The sequence below is a fragment of the Theropithecus gelada genome, chromosome 1 (genome assembly GCF_003255815.1).
Source record: "Theropithecus gelada isolate Dixy chromosome 1, Tgel_1.0, whole genome shotgun sequence".
Taxonomy (NCBI): domain Eukaryota; kingdom Metazoa; phylum Chordata; class Mammalia; order Primates; family Cercopithecidae; genus Theropithecus; species Theropithecus gelada.
Window position 1 is genome coordinate 46785988 of NC_037668.1, and position 20390 is coordinate 46806377.

At 47.8% G+C, this 20390-nt stretch overlaps 1 protein-coding gene and 1 long non-coding RNA gene across 8 annotated transcripts in view; one reads left to right on the forward strand and one right to left on the reverse strand.

Annotated features, from left to right (window-relative positions):
• LOC112622269 overlaps positions 1 to 14886 on the forward strand; it is a 29959-nt gene extending 15073 nt beyond the window's left edge. Inside the window, exon 2 of one of the 2 annotated variants that reach the window (XR_003118965.1) lies at positions 14457 to 14886. This is a non-coding gene — a long non-coding RNA (uncharacterized LOC112622269). Of the gene's footprint in view, positions 1 to 4243; positions 4571 to 14456 lie in introns of those variants that run through there. The other variant, XR_003118966.1, reaches the window with a different exon arrangement.
• The window catches only part of EMC1 (ER membrane protein complex subunit 1), a 28341-nt gene that overhangs the window by 7025 nt on the left and 926 nt on the right, over positions 1 to 20390 (reverse strand). For 2 of the 6 annotated variants that reach the window (XM_025381484.1, XM_025381496.1), the window contains exons 2-18: positions 19108 to 19232; positions 18157 to 18222; positions 17824 to 17917; positions 16516 to 16644; positions 15201 to 15327; positions 14497 to 14646; positions 14018 to 14185; positions 13429 to 13500; positions 12993 to 13055; positions 12217 to 12339; positions 11339 to 11435; positions 9316 to 9438; positions 7101 to 7300; positions 6789 to 6938; positions 5678 to 5839; positions 5249 to 5368; positions 1762 to 1899 (exon numbers count right to left, since the gene is read on the reverse strand). In XM_025381484.1, coding sequence (XP_025237269.1) covers positions 1762 to 1899; positions 5249 to 5368; positions 5678 to 5839; positions 6789 to 6938; positions 7101 to 7300; positions 9316 to 9438; positions 11339 to 11435; positions 12217 to 12339; positions 12993 to 13055; positions 13429 to 13500; positions 14018 to 14185; positions 14497 to 14646; positions 15201 to 15327; positions 16516 to 16644; positions 17824 to 17917; positions 18157 to 18222; positions 19108 to 19232 — 2107 coding nt within the window. Of the gene's footprint in view, positions 1 to 1761; positions 1900 to 5248; positions 5369 to 5677; positions 5840 to 6788; positions 6939 to 7100; positions 7301 to 8360; positions 8370 to 9315; positions 9439 to 11338; positions 11436 to 12216; positions 12340 to 12992; positions 13056 to 13428; positions 13501 to 14017; positions 14186 to 14496; positions 14647 to 15200; positions 15328 to 16515; positions 16645 to 17823; positions 17918 to 18156; positions 18223 to 19107; positions 19233 to 20390 lie in introns of all 6 variants that reach the window. The other 4 variants (XM_025381488.1, XM_025381506.1, XM_025381515.1 and 1 more) reach the window with 4 other exon arrangements.

Below are 20390 nucleotides of genomic sequence, written 5' to 3' on the forward strand. Positions count from 1 at the left end.
CATGAGGTCAAGAGATCAAGAACATCCTGGCCAACATGGTGAAACCCCATCTCTAAAAATACAAAATTTAGCTGGGCATGGTGGCACGCGCTTGTAGTCCTGGCTACTCGGGAGGCTGAGGCAGGAGAATCGCTTGAATCTGGGACGTGGAGGCTGCAGTGAGCCGAGATCGTGCTACTGCACTCCAGCCTGGCGACAGAGTGAGACTCCATCTCAAAAAAAAAGAAAAAAGAAAAGAAAGAAAATAAAATAAGCCATGGTGACATGCACCTGTTGTCCCAGCTGCTTAGGAGGCTGAGATGGGAGAACTGCTTCAGCCCGGGAGGTCAAAGCTTCAATAAACTGTGATCGCACCACTGCACCCCATTATACTGGGGAAAATGGAAGCTCAGACAGCCTAAGAGATGAACAGCTAGGCCATGGCAGAGCCACGTCTTAACTTGACAGTCAAACTAGAGGCTTACACTGTGTTGCACTGGATCATGCTTAGTGATCCAGCTTTACCATCAAGTTCCGTGATCTCGCTACTCTATTCTATGACACCCCCTCCAACTCAGTCTCTACTCAGTCTCTGCTGTACCAGAGGGTGTAATTAATGTGCATTACTACTGTGATTACATTCTCTACCACAACAGTTTTGCAGCCCACTAGTCACCTCAATCTCCCTCTCTTTAACACTAACTAGAGTGTTGGATCACAGAGATGGAGTTTCTGATGGCTCGACTATGGTTTAACCCCAGAATGCTCTGTCAGTACTACCACTAGTAATAAGAGCTGGGCTAGGCACAGTGGCTCAAGTCTCTAATCCCAGCACTTTGGGAGGCTGAGGTAAGAGAACTGCTTGAGGCCAGGAGATAGAGACCAGCCTAGGCAACATAGTGAGACCCTGTCAATACAAAAATAAGAAATTTTTTAAAAGCTTTTTTTTTTTTTTTTTGAAGACAGGGTTTCACTATGTTCCCTAGGTTGATCTCTATCTTCTACAGAAAATAAAAAGTTAAAAAAAAAATTTTTTGTTTGTTTGTTTGGAGACAGGGTCTCACTCTGTCATCCAGACTGGAGTGCAGTGGCACAACTGCAGCTCACTGTAGCCTCGACCTCCCCAGGTTCAGGTGATCCTCCTACCTCAGACTCCCGAGTAGCTGAGACTACAGGCATGCACCACCATGCCCAGCTAATTGTATTTTTTTTACTTTTCTTGCGGGGGTAAAGACAAGGTTTCAGCCACGTTGCCCAAGCTGGTCTCAAACTCTTGGACTCAAGTAATCCACCTGCCTCGACCTCTCAAAATGCTGGGATTACTGGCATGAGCCACCAAGCCCAGCCTTTTTTAAAAAATTAACATGGCCTGTGCCTATGGTCCCAACTACTTGGGAGACCGAGGTGAAAGGATCGTGTAAGCCCAGGAGGACGACGGAGCTGCCATGAGCCATGGCTGCATCACTGCACTCCAGCCTGGGCAACAAGCAAGACTCTGTCTCAGGAAACAAAACAAAAAGGTCCAAAAAATAAGAGCTAACATCTGTTGCTTACTTACCATATGCTAGGCACTGGGCTAAGCATGAATATCTCATGTGATCATCACAACAAGCCTAGGAAGAGGGTATATTATCCCCACTTCACAAACAAAACTTAAGGCTCAAAGGGATTAAATGACTTACTCAAAGTCATATATCTACCAAGTCCTACGGCCAGACTTGAAGCCCTTGTTTTCCTGATTCAAAAGCCCTTGCTGTATACCAGACAGCTGGCTGTACGTACCTTGTAGAGCACACTGCGGTCCCCCATCACACGGCCCTGGGAATGAACATGCTCACTGCTGCGTTTCCCCTTCACCTTGACGATCCGCTGTACTTCCGGGGGAATGGTCAGCTCCCAACTCAGCTCAGTGGTGAGATCCTAGGGCGGGGACACAAAGAACTGAAACAGCTAGAGTTAGACCCATCCTACAGTTCATTATTTGAGGCCTTTGTGCAGGAAGGAACAGAGATCAGAACTAGAAAAACGAGCCAGGAGCAGTGGCTCATACTTGTAATCCCCACACTTAGGAGGCCAAGGTGGGCAGATCACTTGAGGTCAGGAGTTCAAGACCAGCCTGGCCAAGAAAGCCAAACCCCATCTCTGCTAAACTTACAAAAAATTAGCCGGATGTGGTGGTGGGCACCTATAATCCTGGCCACTCAGGAGGCTGAGGCAGAGGCTGCAGTGAGCTGAGATCACGCCACTGCACTCCAGCCTGGGTGACAGAGCAAGACTCAAAAATAAAACAAACTAGAAAAATGGCAATAGAGATCTAGTTTATGAAGAAATTTCAGAACTCTCGGTTTGATTAAGATAGATAATAGACCAGGTACAGTGGGTCACACCTGTAATCCCAGCACTTTGGGAGGCCGAGGCGGGTGGATCACCTGAGGTCAGGAGTTTGAGACCAGCCTGACCAACGTGGAGAAACCCCATCTCCACTAAAAATAAAAAATTAGCCAGGCATGGTGGCGCATGCCTGTAATCCCAGCTACTCAGGAGGCTGAGGCAGGAGAATTGCTTGAACCTAGCAGGCGGAGGTTGCAGTGAGCCAAGACTACGGCCATTGCACTCCAGCCTGGGCAACTCTGGCTCAAAAAAAAAAAAAGATAGACAATAAAGCCAGTAGAAAAGGAGGCGAATGCTCAGTAGTATCCCGTTATTTATCTGAGTAGAAAATATGCAAGGAAAATTTACCATTTATTACTAAACTCCAAGATGCCCGTATACTAGGGCCAGCAGTGAATGTCTAAGCTAACAGGGACCTCAAAACATTTCGTGTATGATTCTTTATGGTCATAGGAAACTAACCAATAAACACTCATGGTTAAATATATTACTACACATCCATCCTATGGAATTATGCGGAGCACTTGGGCGTGGAGACAGGAAGTAGTTACTGGCAAAGGGCAAAAGGGCCTTCTAGGAGCTGGTGCTGTTCTGTTTCCTGATGTGATTACCAGGCACACAAGTGTATTCCCTTGGTGAGAGTTCACTGAGCCATACCTCATGATTTTGCACTTTTGTCAATATTTTTCTGTAATAAAAAACTGAATTTGACAAAACAATGAGGTAGAAAACCCATTAAATGAAAAAAGCAAATTTCATAAGAATAAATATAGGTCAATTCCATGTGAGTAAGAAAAAAAAAAAACAGGCCGGGGGCAGTGGCTCACACCTGTAATCCCAGCACTTTCGGAGGCCAAGGTGGGAGGATCACTTGAGGTCAGGAGTTTGAGACCAGCCTGACCAACATGGTGAAACCCCATCTCTACTGAAAATACAAAAATTAGCCGGGCGTGGTGGCACCCACCTGTAGTCTTGGGAAGCTGAAGCAGGAGAATCGCTTGAACCCAGGAGGCAGAGGTTGCAGTGAGCTGAGATCACGCCCCTGCACTGTAGTCTGGGTGACAGAGCGAGACTCTGTCTCAAAAAAAAAAAAAAAAAAGTATGAGCCACACATGTGTGTCCACACAGCTGTTGATATGGAATCATAAATACACAAGGACAGTGGAAAGAGGCACAGCAAACTGCTGACAGGCTTTCCACCCGGGGAAGGGAAGACCGCTGGAAATGGGGCTACAAGGGTCTGTTCACATTTTGCTTGTTCACCTCTCTGTATCAATGGACTCTTTTACAACGAGAATATACTCATGTATTACCTAAATTTTTAAAATAATAAAAGTTATTAATAATAAGACTTCATTGCCACAACCTTCTTTGAAAACATGAGAACTCACCAAAACATCCCCAGAGAGGAAGGTCACCAAGTGAGGGCAAAGGCAGTACACTCCCTTGTGGTCCAGGACTCGCGCGCACACCTGGCTCACTTCCCACAGACAGCTCTGCCCCCTTTGTCTTCCTTTGTCATTGTTCACTCAGATGATGTCCTCAAGACTCCAGATTCATGACACCCACACTCCAGTTCACTCCCTGAATCTACAAAACTGTCTCTTTCAAGGTCCTCATTTTATTAACTCAGAAGGACGATTTTTTTTTTCATTCACAAGGGTAAAGGATGTGTCTTCTGGGCAGACCATTTCCAGTGCCGGTTATGCTAAGGTTAGCTGTTACAAATGTCACAAAAGGGCACTGCATTTTCAAAACAACAGCGTCTCCAACTCAGATGGCATTTACCATGTGCCAGGCAGTTTTATGTGATTTATATGTTGAATTCTCACAACAACCTTTTGAGACAGGTATTTATCACCTTATTTTACAGCTAAGAAAACAGAAGGCCAGAGTCTAAGGTCACAAAGTTAGTAAGTGACAAACCTAGGCTTCAAATCCAGCAAATTGGGTCTAAGCTCTTAAATTCTACGCCTCTCAAAAGGCCTTACAGGACAGGATGGGAGAGCTGTTTGTGAGTGCACACCACAGAGTGCTTCTCCAAACAGTCCTGCTAACAAGGCCATGCCAGCCCCTCGTGAACTTCAGAGCTGGACTTCAGAGCCAGCTTGTATCACTGTTTACAAGAGTTGGTCTCAAGTACGTGAGGATTAAAGCAAACTGACCCCCTTTCTAGAAATAAAATTCAAAGCACACATTCTATCATGAGTTGGTCAACATCATCTTCATATAAAAGTACAACTTATTACTCAACCCACATTCCTACCTTCTACTTTCCCAAGAATGGAAAAAAAGTCCCATCTGTCTGCTACAGAAAAAGAATGTGGCCGGGTGCAGTGGCTCACGCCTGTAATCCCAGCACTTTGGGAGGCCAAGGCAGGTGGATCACAAGGTCAGGAGTTTGAGACCATCCTGGCCAACACAGTGAAGCCCTGTCTCTACTAAAAATAGAAAAAACTAGCCGGGTGTGGTGGCACATGCCTGTAATCCCACCTACTTGGGTGGCTGAGGCAGGAAAATCGCTTGAACCCAGGAGGTGGAGGTTGCAGTGAGCCGAGATCGCGCCACTGCACTCCAACCCAGGCGACAGTGCGAAACTCCGTCTCAAAAAAAAAGAAAAAGAATGTGGAATGAAAGCTCCATAAGGGCAGAGATTTGGTCTACTGTGCACCACTCTGTCCGCAGCACCTAGAACCATACCTGCCATGTAGTAGCTGCCCAACAAACATGAATAAATGATTGACTTTGTATCAGACATCAGGATTACGCTAATCTAAGTTTATAGTAGAATGAGTAGCATAATTCACTTCTTAGCCAAATGGCCAGGAAACACCTGCATCTCATCCACAAAGGGTCATGCCAGGACATGCCTTCCCACCTTTCGAAGCCGATATCCACATAGCCGTCCCTGCTCCGCATCCACCAAATAGAAGAAAATGGAAGGTGCAAGCTCATGTAGCTGTCGCAAGACATTCCGAGTGGCTGGAAAAGCTGTGACCTTGAAAAACCCAGAGAGCCCAAGAAAAGAGTTAGGAAACTTCCCCATCAAAGAGAGCCTTAAGAATAAAACAGCAAATCTTAAAAGAATTCAAGTCTAGTGAACTCAGTTTAGGGTTTACATTCAGTTCTGTTAAGAACCTGAGTTTTCACAAATGCAGATACAGCCATCATTTCTCTTCAGGATGGCCTTAGAGCCCAAACACGTGCTGGGTGCAGAGAGCACTCCATCTCTGGGCTGCTGTGTTTGACCACTTGGCCCCAAACCCGACTCCACTAGCATGTTCTCCATCCCCTCTGAACACAGTACCTTGTATTCATCATCTATCAACAGCAACACCTTGGCGTAGTCTTGATCCATGACTGGGAGAAGCAAGGACTGCAAGATGGGGCGCTTCAGCACTGGGGGAGCCACCTGACTCCACTTCCCAAAAATGGGATTGAAGACATACAAAGAACTCATTCCCGACTCCTAAAATGAGCAAACTGTCAGGCTCCACCAACAAGAAAAGACTGCAAATCCTAGGGATAGACCTGAAGAGCTGGGACTCCAGCTCAGCAACTGTGGGGGTTCCCTAGTCTTTGCCCTCTTTGTGGAAAATAAGTTCTTGGCTGTAGGTGAATAGTCCCCTAGGCTAACGTCACAAAGGAAAAAGTCAAACTGTCTCTGCCAGTTCTTTTTTGTTTGAGACAGGGTCTCACTCTGTCACCCATGCTGGAAGTGCAGTGGCATGATCAAGGCTCACTGCAACCTCTACCTCCTAGGTTCAAGCGATCCTCCCACCTCAGCCTCCCAAGTAGCTGGGACTACAGGCACAAACCACCACATGTGGCTAATTCTGTTTTTATTTTTTGTAGAGAATGGTGAGACCATCTCAACATGGTGAGACCCCGTCTCTACTAAACATACAAAAATCAGCCAGGCATGATGGCATGCGCCTGTAATCCCAGCTACCTGGGAGGCTGAGGCACAAGAATCGCTTGAAACTGGGAAGTGGAGGCTGCAGTGAGCCAAAATCGCACCAGGCAGCCATTCCAAGAAAGTGTCTACCAAGCCCACCTTCTGTGCTAGAATGAATACACAAAAATCCATTCTAATTCTGGGAAGACACAAAAATATCCTGCTCTTCCTCAAAGAGAGAAGAGAAAATAGCCACTCAGCTACTAACAGCCAATGTTTAGAAAAGAGGAGAGCTGGCTCCCTATGTAGCTGGTGAAGTCACACCCACTTTCTAAACAATTCCACATCAGTGCTGGCTGGTTCCTCCACCCAGGCATGAAACTAGAAGAAACAAGAGTTCTAACTCCTGAATGTGCCTCATTAACTCACATAATTCCAAGGGCCTAGGAGCAATTTAAGTTACAAAATAGCAAAAAAAAGCCACTCTGAGTCTGGCTCAAGTTAGAGCTGGATGCCTCACCTTGTCCTTCACCAGCAGGGTACACTGGGGGGGGTGGGGGAAATGAGCAGTAGTTCTCTGAACCATCAGTTTAAAGGAGGAGTCTGGCTTGACATTGGGTAGATACTGTTTCCACAGGATGGTGCCAGAGCTGCTCTCAATGCCAAAAAGCTGCAAGATAAACAAATACTTGGCTCACTACTAGAAAGAGAAACCAAAGAACTGAGTCTGTCCTTGAAAACTAGAACCAGTGTCATCCCCCACCAAAGGCTTTTTGTTCCTCACCCTCAGAACTTGAAAAGGTTCAGTAACTGGAGTCTAAACCACACGCACCTTGCCTGAGGCTGTTACCATCACCATCATCTTCTGGAGGTTGAATTCATCTCTGGCCAGGGTGTCAATGTTGATCTCATTCTTAATCTGACTTCGGGGCTTCCGAGCATCGTAAAACATTTTCCAGAGGTGGGAAGTCCATGCTTGCAGCAGGATAAGCTGAGACGAGAGGCGTTTCAGGAACATCCCCAGCAAGCCATCTGGTGTAAAGGAAAAGTAACACACTCTACATCAGACTAGGGGTCCAGAAGGAGGTACATGCTTTCCTAATGAGGGATCTCTGCCTCTCCTATGGAGTGGTAAAGTCCACACTCTAGGCCACAAGCCCAAAGGGCAGTCCTATATCTGATGCCAATAGTCTCACACTCAGGTAAGGCTCATGCAGGAGCTTCCAAAAACTACTTAACTGGCTCTTACAACTAAACCCAGCTGGAATCTTGGAACAGACTAGGAAGTCAGGGATCAGGCATGCAGGAGGCAGCCATGCTGTGAATGTCTCCACCACAGCCCCACATCCAAGATGCCAGAGGAAGGTTTCTGGGTGCCATGACAAAGCCAGAAGAGGTATGAGTGTGGGGGTGGAGGGTGCAGGTCAATGAATGTGTATCATGAGCAGGTACTTCCATCTCCCACTGCTTCATTCCTACTTTTTCAACTGTTTAACCTGCACCCAACAGACATATTTGCAACGAGTTCCCAGGACCATCATTCACTCTTTCCCTGATTCCATCAGTGAAGCCACTGCCCTCCAGATCTCCTCATTGGAGACCACAGATTTGGACACAGATGCAAGGAAGCAAGGTAAAGAGCATGGTCTCTGGAATCTGCCAGGCCCAAATTAAGATCCCAGCTTCACCACTCACTATAGGGCAACCTTGAGAAAGGTACTTCACCTTTTTGCCTCCAGTTCCTCATCTGTAAAGTGGCATGTAACCCACTGGATTGCTGGAAAATTACATCATACGATGTACATCAAGGATTTAGTGTGGTGCCTGGTACATGGTAAGCACTTACTAAAAAAGGAGCAGAACCTCTGCTTATCTTATTTTCCACCCACCTCTGCTCAAGGAAGAGAAGTGAGAAGCAACAGGACAAGTCACAAGCATGGCAGTCAACACACACACACACACACACACACACACACACACCCCGCCACCAAGGATGTACCTCATTGGTCCAAGCTAGGAAGAAAAACAATTAACCAAAAGCTAGCCATGTGAGCAGGCAATGAGCAACAAGGCAGCAAGAAGCAGGTTTTACCTTGAATCGCTGGATCCAGGCAGCAGAAATAAACAGTAAAGTCAAATTAATCCTCAGCTTAAGAAAATGTGCATTGCCTAGCAGAGTGCCTGGTCCACAGCAGGCCCTCAATAGCTATCCGTTGGAGAGCTGGATGAATGGACAGAAGAGAGAGGGCGGGGGGCAGGACTGAATCAGAGCAGAGTGAATCAAGTTCATCCTGGCAGTTGGGACCATGGCCAGCTTTAGAGGGCACTGGGCTATTTCCGCAATACCCAGATCAACCCAATCATGTCTCCAGACAGATGTGGCTGCTGCTTTAGGGACAATGAGTATACAGTGCCTGGTAAATTTTTAGTACACAGGCAATGGTAGCTATTACTATACCAAGTTAAGACTTTATTCCCCACCAGGCGCAGTGGCTCACGCCTGTAATCCCAACACTTTGGGAGGCCAACACGGGCAGATCATGAGGTCAGGAGTTCAAGACCAGCCTGACCAACATGGTGAAACCCTGTCTCTACTAAAAATACAAAAATTAACCGGGCATGGTGGCGCACGCCTGTAAACCCAGCTACTTAGGAGGCTGTGGCAGGAGAACTGCTTAAACCCGGGAGACGGAGATGGCAGTGAGCCAAGACTGTGCCACTGCACTCCAGCCTGGGTGACAGAGCAAGACTCTGTCTCAAGAAAAGAAAAAAGGGAAAAAAAAGACTTTTTTCCCTCAGCTTTCTCTAGAGGGATTTTTCCCTAGCTTTCCCCAGAAGGATTCACAGTTCATTCTTTCACAGAAATGAACGGTTTCATAAACCGTATGGCCACAAATGCACTAGAACCTCATCACAGAGCTCGTTCAGAAAAGACTAGCAATCTGCCAAGCCCAGGAAGCCGGAGATGCATGACACGGTGTCTCTTGTGGTCATTTCCAGACTGACCCCTCCAGCAACTCTGCAGCTCCAACCTCTTAGGTTCATACCTGCCTTTTTGCCAAATTCTCCTTCCAGCTCGGCCTGTGCCCCAGTCAGGGGGAGGTCCACCATCTCTAGGCACACCACTTCTGCCAGGGACTCCTCACGGCTCCACAGCACCACCTTCCCTGCTACAGGAAACATTTTTACAGAGCTAAGCCTGGAGCTGGGCACAGTGGCTCATGCCTATAATCCCAGCACTCTGGGAGGCCAAGGTGGGCGAATCTCTTGAGCCCAGGAATTTGAGATCAGCCTGGACAACAGGGCAAAACCTTATCTCAACAAAAAATAAATATCAGGGGCAGACGAGGTGGCTCACGCCTATAATCCCAGCACTTTTGGGAGGCCGAGGGAGGCAAATCACAAGGTCAGGAGATCGAGACCATCCTGGCTAACATGGTGAAACCCTATCTCTACTAAAAATATAAAAAGTTAGCTGGGCGTGGTGGTGGGCACCTGTAGTCCCACCTACTCGGGAGGCTGAGGCAGGAGAATGGTGTGAACCCAGGAAGTGGAGCTTGCAGTGAGCCGAGATCACGCCACTGCACTCCAGCCTGGGCAACAGAGCGAGACTCCATCTCAATCAATCAATCAATCAATCAATCAATAAATAGAAATATCAAAAAATTAGCCAGGCATGGTGGCAAGCGCTTGTAGTCACAGCTACTTGGGAGGCTGAGGTGGGAAGATCACTTGATCTCGGGAGATTGAGGCTGCAGTGAGGCCATGATTGCACCACCGCACTCCAGACTGGGCAACAGTGAGACCCTGTCTCAAAAAAAAAAAAAAACTAAGGCTGCCTCCCAGATGTTCTAAAGAGACTCTTCTTGCTGACTCAGGGATTACTACAAGCTCTTGCATAAAAGGAGAAATGGCAGAGCAAGGGGCTGGAATCAATAGGTCAAGGGAGGAAAGTTACGTATCCCACCAAGAAGGCCAAGTTATTCTTCAAAAGCAGGTGACAAAGGCCGGGTGTGGCGGCTCACACCTGTAATCCCAGCACTTTGGGAGGCCAAAGCAGGCAGATCACCTGAGGTTAGGAGCTCGAGATCAGCCTGGACCAACGTGGTGAAACCCTGTCTCTTACTAAAAATACAAAATTAGCCAGGTGTGGTGGCACACGCCTGTAATCCCAGTTACTCGGGAGACTGAGGCAGAAGAATCACTTGAACCAGGATGCAGAAGTTGCACAGAGCTGAGATTACACCATTCCACTCCAGTCTGGGCAACAAGAGCAAAACTGTCTCAAAAAAGAAAAAAAGAGCCAGGCACGGTGGCTCATGCCTATAATCCCAGCACTTCGGGAGGCGGAGGCAGGTGGATCACCTGAGGTCAGGAGTTTGAGACCAGCCTGACAAACATGGTGCAACCCCATCTCTACTAAAAATACAAAATTAGCCGGGCGTGGTGGTGCATGCCTGTAATCCCAGCTACTTGGGAGGCTCAGGCAGGAGAATCACTTAAACCTGGAAGCCAGAGGTTGCAGTGAGCTGAGATCACACCACTGTACTCGAGCCTGAGCCACAAGAGCAAAACTCCGTCTCAAAAAAAAAAAGCAGGTGACAGGCCAGGCACGGTGGCTCACACCTGTAATCCCAGCACTTTGGGAGGCTGAGGCAGGCGGATCACTTGAGGTCAGGAGTTCGAGACCAGCCTGGCCAACATGGCAAAAGCCTGTCTCTACTGAAAATACAAAAATTAGCTGGTTGTGGTGGCGCATGCCTGTAATCCCAGCTACTCGGGAGGCTGAGGCAGGAGAACTGCTTGAATCCGAAAGGTGGAGATTGCAGTGGGCCAAGATCATGCCACTGCACTCCAGCCTGGGCAAGAGAACAAGACTCTATCTCAAATTTTAAAAATTTAAAAAATTTGAAAAAAACAGCAGGTGACATTTGGCTGTGAACAAAACGCTTGGGGCACACTCCACTTGAATCTCTTCCAGAAACCTGCAGCCTCCCAAAAAACAGTCTGACTGGAACACATCGGAAGGCCTGGGGAAATAAAAAAATGGGTTGAATGAGGTCTACTTACCCAACTGCTGCAGGAAAAGTAGCAGATGATCCTCCGTCTGCACCAAAGCCCGGTAGCCCACTGAGTCATCCTTCTTCAAGAACACCTGGATATACAGCTATAAGCCATACAGTCAAGACCAGTGTAGTCGGTGAGGATCCAAATGCCTCTGAGAGCCCCAGACCCCAGGAGTCAAAGCATTAGGACTTAACAGAGGCCCAAGCCATGGCATTATTTGATATCTAAACAATGTAGCTATTATCTGGATGCCAGTAAGTGATACATATTCTTAGGCGCCAACACAATGATGCTGGGGTCTCCCAGATCTTTCTATGGAGGAACATGAGTACTGCACGGGTACTACACCATTCATCCATGTTCTAATCACACCCCACAAAGTGAGCAGGAGGCCGGGATTAGACTTTCTGCTTTAGAAACAAAGAAGCCACAGCCCAAGCAGCTGAGGAAAATAACCAAATGTACACAGAGGCAATACTGGGTAGTGATGAGTCCAGGCTGTGGGAGGTTAGACTTGAATCTGAACCCCAGCAACACCTCTTCCTGGCTCCGTGACTCTGGCCGTGGTACTCGATCCCAGCAGGCCACAGAATCATTTTAAAACCAGGTCAGGAACAATCGCTTCACGGGAGTGTTCAGAGGATTAAATTCATTAATGTGTAAGTTAAAAGCTTAGAACAGTGCCTGGTACACAATGACGAGCTGGCATAAATAATACCTGCCTTTACTGTGATTTCCAACAAGTCAGTGGCTCAGAGAGCATTAGAACACATGTTCAGAGAGCCTAATCCAAGCCCCATGGCTAAGACCTGGCCCTGAGGAAAGGAAGGCACGTGCTGAGAAGCCCACAGGACAGTCTGCAGAGAAAGGCTCTGCCTCACCCGCTCAGGCCGAGTGCCGCTCTGTTCCAGGCTAAATGTAATTGTGGTATCCAGCAGCCGCCGACCTGTCTCCACGAGATACAGGTTAATGGTGTAGGTCTGATTGAAGCAAGCCAGAGAGTCCTAGGGGTACAGACAGCACAGGTCAACTAGAGGCATCCCCCAAAAGCAAAGCCCACCAAAGGAAGTCCAAGGATTGGGGGCAAATACCCTAAAGAAGGAGCCAGGCCAGAAGGGGAAGTATATGCAAAGGAAAATAAAAGAGAAAAGCAAGCCAAATCCTAAGGCAGAAATAAGGTGCCTGAGTAAATAAATGAAATTACAACTACCATACTTGTCTTGGAAGCCAGTACAGAGTAGCAGACTTCTGAAAGAGAGATAGGGCTGAGCAAAGTAAGACTGAGCAAGACAGGAGGCAGGGAAACGCTTAGATGGAAGCCACAGCAGGAACCTATGCCTCCAGCCAGGGGCTGACGCCTCCGCTTCAGGGTAACTGCACAGATTACTACTCAACTGTGCCAGCCGGGATCCCCAAAAAAATGGGGATGCTGAGGCCCAGAGGAGAAAGTGGCTAGGAACAGACTCTAGGCATTCTACCTCCTAATAACCCGGTAAAATGAGATTAAGAGAAACATCATTTAATTTACAGTACTTAGGAAACCCCATTTGAAGCTGGGAACTCTAAGACCTGCTCCTAACCAAAGCTGTGCCCCCAACTCTCTTTGGTGGCCTCCTGCGTCTCTCGGTCTGGCATACTGCCCAATGCCACACCCTACCTTTGAACTAGACTTCTCCGGAAAGCTCCCCATTGACCCATCTTCAGAATTGCTAGGTTTCTGCTATGAGAAAGAGAAGGACAGGAGAAAATTCAGCCAAAGTGTCACTTCCCAGTCACTGAAATGAAGCTTTTGTTTTTGTCTTCTTAGCACTTGGGAGAAGGCAAAGCCCATTTCTCACCCCTGCCCACAAAGCCTATTCGACCCTTAATAGCCCCATATGAAAGTAAGGTCATCACATTAGGGTCTCGTTCCTGGGGAGAAATGGGGTGTACAGAAAGCTCTATAGGTGAGGCAAGACCTCACTTCTCAACAGCCTCCTGCCCCCCGGGTTCAAACTGACCAGGCCAATGTGCCCAGACTTCTGATTTTCAGGGTTCCTGGCACAGACCAGGAAGGAAAACCCCAAGTGCTGACTGTTGTTCTCAATACTCACCACTTCATTCCGACAGGCCATGACTGCAGCCACCGTCTTCTCCCCAGTGGTGGCAAAGCTCACTAGGGCAGTCTGGGGGAAAAGCAAGGCATCAGCTCCTAAGTGGGACCAGTACTAGCCAGCTGCCTTACAGACGGTCACCTCTCCAGGGAAGGCCCTTGGCCTTAAGAGTTGAAAGTGCTCCCCACTTTGGAGCAGAATGGTCAGGCATTTAAGAGCAGAGCGAGGCCCCAGTTGCATCTACAGCTGAAAACAGAACTCTCCCCTACCTCCAACGCAGGCACACGTCAATCTTAAGTCCCATGCTGCTTGCTCTTACTATCTACGGGGAAGCTCTCATTTATGTCCCCATATTTCCTTTGGACTAAGGAAGGCACTGGTTTTGCTCTCAAGATCCTTTGTAATACTCAGGAGGAAATATACCATTTCTACTGCAAGGCTACCTACCCCCTCTCAAACCATTTAAGGGAAGGTGTCATCAGTCTTGGGCCTAAGAGCAAATGTTTCCAGATTCAAAAGCACTGCCTTGTAACATCCATGTCTTGGAGAGATGTCCTGAATCCTAGCAAACTGTGTTGCCTGCAGTTACCTGTGGGAAGTTTTTAAGCAAACTCAGGGTGCCGTAATGGTACTGCAGCAGAGCATAGTGGCTTGGGGACAAGTGCAGGAAGAACTGGGCCCGGGAAGCATCCACTGGGTTGGGCTGGGTGGGCAGGACCCGGGGTTGGAATCCACTTCCAAATTCTAAGTCGAGAGACTGGAAGGCAAGGAGGAGGAGGATTACAAATGACAGCTGACGAGTCCCTGACCCATCCAAGGCTCATATCCTCTGCCCTACTTTACCAGGGGAAGTAACTGGGCCACGGCAGGTGGCTCCAAATGCTCCAGTTCAAATTCCCCAAAGGGGAAAGTGGCCGATTTCCCCTTATGCCAGTTCAGCCAGAGGCCTGAATGGCTTCCACTGCTCAGGAAGAGTCTGGGAGAAAGACCCTCTGGGGGAATCATGCCAAACTTTCTACTCCCCGCAGGAAGTGCCTCAGGCCAGAAGCAGCAGTGGCAGCCTCTCACCTGCAGCGGGATCTGTCTCAGCTCCCATTCCGTCTCCAGAGCCAAAGTTTGGAGGGAACGTGAGCTCGGGTCAGGACACACCAGGACAGCCTCATCCACCACACCACAGGCTCCGGACAGGTGCTGCAGCCATGGAGTTGAAACCCTGACCTACAGAAAAGTCATCATTAACAGGAAGCTCGTGAAAGATTTTTACATTTCCCTCTCAGCCCAACAGCAGTATTGCTGCCAGCATCCCACTGGGGGTCCTAAGTTCAAAGGTTCTTCCATAGGAATTCTTCCTGTCCCCTGAAACCCCACCCTCCAACCTCCTGAGAGCCTCCAAAGGTGGAAAAAATATCAGAATTTTCTGGTCACTGGAAAAATAAACCCAATAATTTTAAATACCTGACACTTCAGATCTGCACTTCTCTACCATATTTGTCATATGTGGTGTCCTACTGTGATTTCACAGCACTGTTAAGATACTTACAGGCAGGGACTAGATCTGTGTAATTTTTTAGCCACCCCAGAAGATAACACATGCAAATATGAGTACTTTAAATAGAGGCCTAATGGGAAGGCAGCTGGCAAGTGACCACAATGAGGGAGCATAAGTAGCTTTTGCATCTGCCCAGCCACGTTCCCTGTTTCCCAGTACAAAGAAATCTATTGAGTCCCCCCCAACCCCACCTTGTTCACAGGCTCCTGTCACCCTCCCGTACCTGCTGAACAATCTCTCCATCTTCTACATTAAACTTGACAATGTTCACATGGCTGAAAGGAACAACTCCGAGGGCCCACACCACCCCAGAGCCGTAAGAATACACCATCTGGTAGTGGATGCTGTCACTAAGAGAGGGAAGAAGAAACGGGAACGTTAGCTTTAAACCCAGGACAGGATTATTCTCAGGGGCTGCCAGGCCTCAGCCAGATGTCACAAACTAGTAATTCCCAAATAAGTTTTGCTTGGCTCATACAGTTTGGGGGCTTTTGTTGTTGTTCTTAATTTGAATTAGTTGTCAACATTTAGAAGAGATTATACTTCACAATCAGATTTCTAAATCTTCCTACAGTTAGAATATGTGACAACGCTAAGCCTAAATACAAAGTGCCAATCAGGTGGGTAAGGCTGCCCCCTCCAGGCAGGCCAGGCGCTCTGCAGCTCCCATTTAGCCAGTGTTGCTCATGGATATTCCATAACCTGTCTCATAGCATTTTCTTTGTTGTGTTTTTTCAGACAGTGTCTCACTCTGTCATCCAGGCTGGAGTGCAGTGGTGCAATCACGGCTCACTGCAGCCTCTACCTCCCGAGGCTCAGGTGATCCTCCCACCTCAGCCTCCCAAGTAGCTGGGATCACAAGCATGCACCACCATGCTGGCTAATTTTTTGTATTTTTTGTAGAGATGGGGTTGCCCAGGCTGGTCTCGAACTCCCAAGCTCAAGTGATCCACCCAACTCAGGCTCCCAAAGTGCTGGGATTACAGGTGTGAGACACCGTGCCAGGCAAGAATTTGAAGTTTTGAGTCCTGCTCTAAACTTTGAAAATGGCCACAGGGTATCTAAGTAGAGCCTTTTCTCTTGTTCCCTCCCTCCCTCCTGTTCCTTCCCAATTTCAATGCTTTCTACCAGCAGGAGCTCGAGAAACCATTTCATACTCACTCAGCCTACCCTGCGCTCTTCTTGAGTTGTTCTAACTCTTAATATGAATGAAAGGCTCAGTCAGAACTGGTACTTGAACTAGAAGTCAGAAGGCACAAAGTACCATAACCACGAGCGAGTGAGTGGCTCCCGTAGCATGGCTCGCCCTAGCGCCCCAGTTTGAGAGTGTTCTCCTCAGTGCAAAGGAAACTCCAGGCATACTCTGGAGTCTCACCCATACTCACAGCCTTCAGGATCTTGTGAGTGCAACACACTCCATGCAATACTAACAAGAGACAGGCCTGGGTTAAAGCAAATGCTTTGGGTCCCTCAAGGAGAAAGAGGAGCTCGTAGAGAGTAGGACGAGGCAGCTGTTGCCTGTACACAGGCGGCCTTACCTTTCTGGGAGATGTTCCACCCACTTGAGGTGCCCACTGGAGAGGTGATGGAGGGCAAGCGTCGTCTTCTTCAGGACTGCGATGTACCTCACAGACTCCTGCAGGCCAACCAGCCCAAGTGCCTGGAAACTGAGCACAAGTACAGGTTGAGAGCAGCCCACACCTGCAGAGCCTCAAGCTGGGAGAGACAGTCCAGAACAGTACTCACTGTTGCTTGGTGGGTAAGGAAACAGGCTTTGGGGTCAAACACAGCTGAATCCTAATCCTGGCTCTGCCTCTTGTTAGCCAACTTGAGATTCTGCACTCGCAACCATGTGGTCACACTGCTTGCTTCCCTGAAACCATCTACTTCTCCTAAGGGCTGTTCCCTCCTTCCCCGGGACTTCACAGCAGCTGGACCTACCCTCTGCCACATACCCATCAGACAGTGCTGTTATTACTGTGCTACCTGCCTGCCTCCCAATGGACAGCGGAATCCTCGATGACAGCAGCTGTCTCACAGTCCCGTGTGTTCCCATCACCTGGGGCTCACCACGTGTTTACCAAATGAATTACTATCAGAAGATATATAAGCTAATACAAATGACCCTATCATTTGAACAACTTTAGGGGCCGGGCGCAGTGGCTCACGCCTGTAATCCCAACACTTTGAGAGGATGAGGTGGGAGGATCACGAGGCCAGGAGTTCGAGACCAGCCTGGCCAACATGGTGAAACCCTATCTCTACTAATAATACAAAAATTAGCCAGGCACGGTCCACATGCCTGTAATCCCAGCTACTGGAGAGGCTGAGGCATGAGAATTGCTTGAACGTGGGAGGCAACGGTTGCAGTGAGCCAAGATCGTACCACTGCACTCCAGCCTGGGCGACAGAGTGAAACTATCTCTCAAAAAACTTAATAAATAAAAATAAATAACTTGAGCAAAGATGTAACAATAGGTCAAGTTATTCTTTAAACAAAACTAAACATTGGAAGTTTTATATTATGTTCTTTTATCTGGAACATTGCAAAACTCACAAATCACAGTGAAATTAGGAAAAGCATTCAAGCACAAGCGCAAACACTGCACCTGGAAACTCTGCATCTAACAGGTGCTCAATACATGTTGGCTGAGCAAGCATATCCACAACGGGCACTCAATGGCAATACACGTTGGCCGAGCAAGCATATCCACAATGGGGACTCAATGGCTGGCTCTCCAGTGGTCCCTGGGAAAAAGCCAGAAGCCCAGACTTGCTGTCTGTGCAGATCTGTGTTCTGGTAAATCCTTTAACTCAGTCAAGATAGAATCCAGTTTCTCCCCTACCTGCCACTGTCCAAGGTTATCTCCCAGTTCAGGCCCCCGATGTTAGTCTCCCAGGAACGCATGATTCTTCCTCCATTGGACACAGTGATTGCATCTGGAAAAGAAAAGATCATGGTGAAGTCACTTCCCAATTGTTCTGTCGCCTCCGAGGGTCCCACTGTGAGCAATGGCCTCACCTCTGATTTCTGGATGCAAATACATGTTAAACAGGTACCTGTCCTTCACTGTCAGGAGTCCCCCATCTCCTTTCCCTACCAGATCCTGTACAGATGACGGAGCCAAGGAATGGGACAGGGAGCCGGCCACACAATGGAGACACAGGACTCTGCTTACCCTGTCCGTGAAGCAGCATGGCATCCACAGCCCCTTCTGCTGTGCCCTTGTCAACATGGCGCCACACTGAGAGACATGAAAGTTAGACGTTACTGTGAACAGAAGGAGGCAACCCAGAAGACTAAGAGATAAATGAAGAGCTCTTCATTTGCACAGCAATGTCCAATTTTATTTCGAGGGAGTGAAGGAGTATAGCTAACTGGCAGTGATCCAGTACCATTCACGGGGTAATGAGGGTAGAAGGGGTTAAGAGGAGCCACTACTGTCCAGGCCCCACTACCACCCCATCAAACATAAACAAACAACAATAAGATTAATAAAATCCATCCAAGTCACAAGAAAAATAGTGATCATAAATTCTATTTCCATTATTTTAGTGCCTAAAAACATCCAGCCAATGTAGGTAATTAAGTGAGGGTATGTGAGAGTTTACCGCAAAGTAGAATAATGTGTTTTCTGCAGCAGCATCTTTTTTTGAGACAAAGTCTCGCTCTACTGCGCAGGTTGGAGTGAACTGGCATGATCACAGCTCACTGTAGCCTCAACCTGCCGGGCTCAAGCAAGAATCCCACCTCAGTCTCCCAAGTAGCTGGGACTCTAGGCACACGCCACCATGCCTGACTAATTTTTTAAATTTTAGACATAGGACCTCACTGTGATGCCCAGGCTGGTCTCGAACTCCTGAGCTCAAGTGATCCTCCCGCCGGGGCTTGCAGCAATATCTTATTTAAGGGCACTCAGGATTCAGGCTAAGAGAATAAACTGCAAAGGTCAGTTATAGGAATATACAAACATTCAAAGATGGTAAGACTGAAAAAAGTATCAGAATCCACTAGGAGAGGCGTCTTTTGGCCAACATGTCCCTTATTCAGGAATCAGCCAAGCAGAGTTGGCAATGGTGAGCCTTCTATCCCTTAGGCAGCCAGTAGACACAGTTCCCAGTTCACTCACAGATCTCCCCAGTTCTGGAATTTAATGCTGCAATCACATTCTTCTCTGTGGCTACAACCAACTTCTTAGATCCAGGGGAAAATTCCAAGGAGGCAAACTTGAGCTTCCCAACATACTGCTGTCTCCTGAGGAAAAGAGTACAGGGGAATGTAAGGAGCTAAAATCGCCATTCCACAAAATGCTCCAGAAAAGAACAAATCACAGGGCTATCACCATCACACTCATTTTAGGACATATAAGAAGTGTTTGTGGCCGGGCACGGTGGCTCATGCCTGTAATCCCAGCACTTCAGGAGGCCGAGGCGGGTAGATCACAAGCTCAGGAAATCGAGACCATCCTGGCTAACATGGTGAAATCCCATCTCTACTAAAAATACAAAAAATTAGTTGGGCATGGTGGCAGACGCCTGTAGTCCTAGCTACTCGGGAGGCTGAGGCAGGAAAATGGCATGAACCCGGGAGGCGGAGCTTGCAGTGAGTTGAGATCACACCACTGCACTCCAGCCTGGAGGACAGAGTGAGACTCCGCCTCAAAAAAAAAAAAACCGGAGGTATTTATTAGCCAGGCTCTGTGGCTCACACCTGTAATCCCAACACTTTGAGAGGGTGAGGCGGGTGGATCACCTGAGGTCAGGAGTTCGAGGCCAGCCTGACCAACATGGAGAAACCCCGTCTCTACGAAAAATACAAAATTAGCTGGGCATGGTGGCTCATGCCTGTAACCCTAGCTACTCGGGAGGCTGAGGCAGGAGAATTGCTTGAACCCAGGAGGTGGAGGTTGCAGTGAGCCGAGATCGCGCCACTGCACGCCAGCCTGGGCAACAAGAGGGAAACTCCGTCTTAAAAAAAAAAAAAAAAGAAAAGAAAAGAAAGAAAAGTCTTAAACAGAGTCTTTCCCCGCTCATCAGCCTAGCCTGGCCCTGGGCTCAGAGCAGAGTTGCCCAAAACACTAAGCAGTTAGGAAATGCCATTCATTCATTCATTCATGAAAAGAAAATTGCATATACCTAGTATTCTGCAACATTAGATACATACATCACCTGCTATATATGTGTAATATACACATATAACATTGTGAACAGTTGTGCACATCATTAAAAATGTAACTTATGTTGTATTTGTCACACTGTCTGGCGTAACAGGTACTCAACATATATGTGAATCAACTTTTACCAAGACAGAAAATACTTCAGAGGAGGAGAAATCTGAGCTGGGCCCTGAAGAATAAAGTGTAAAGAGCAATAATAACAGGTAACATTTAATGACTGCATTCAATGAGCCAGG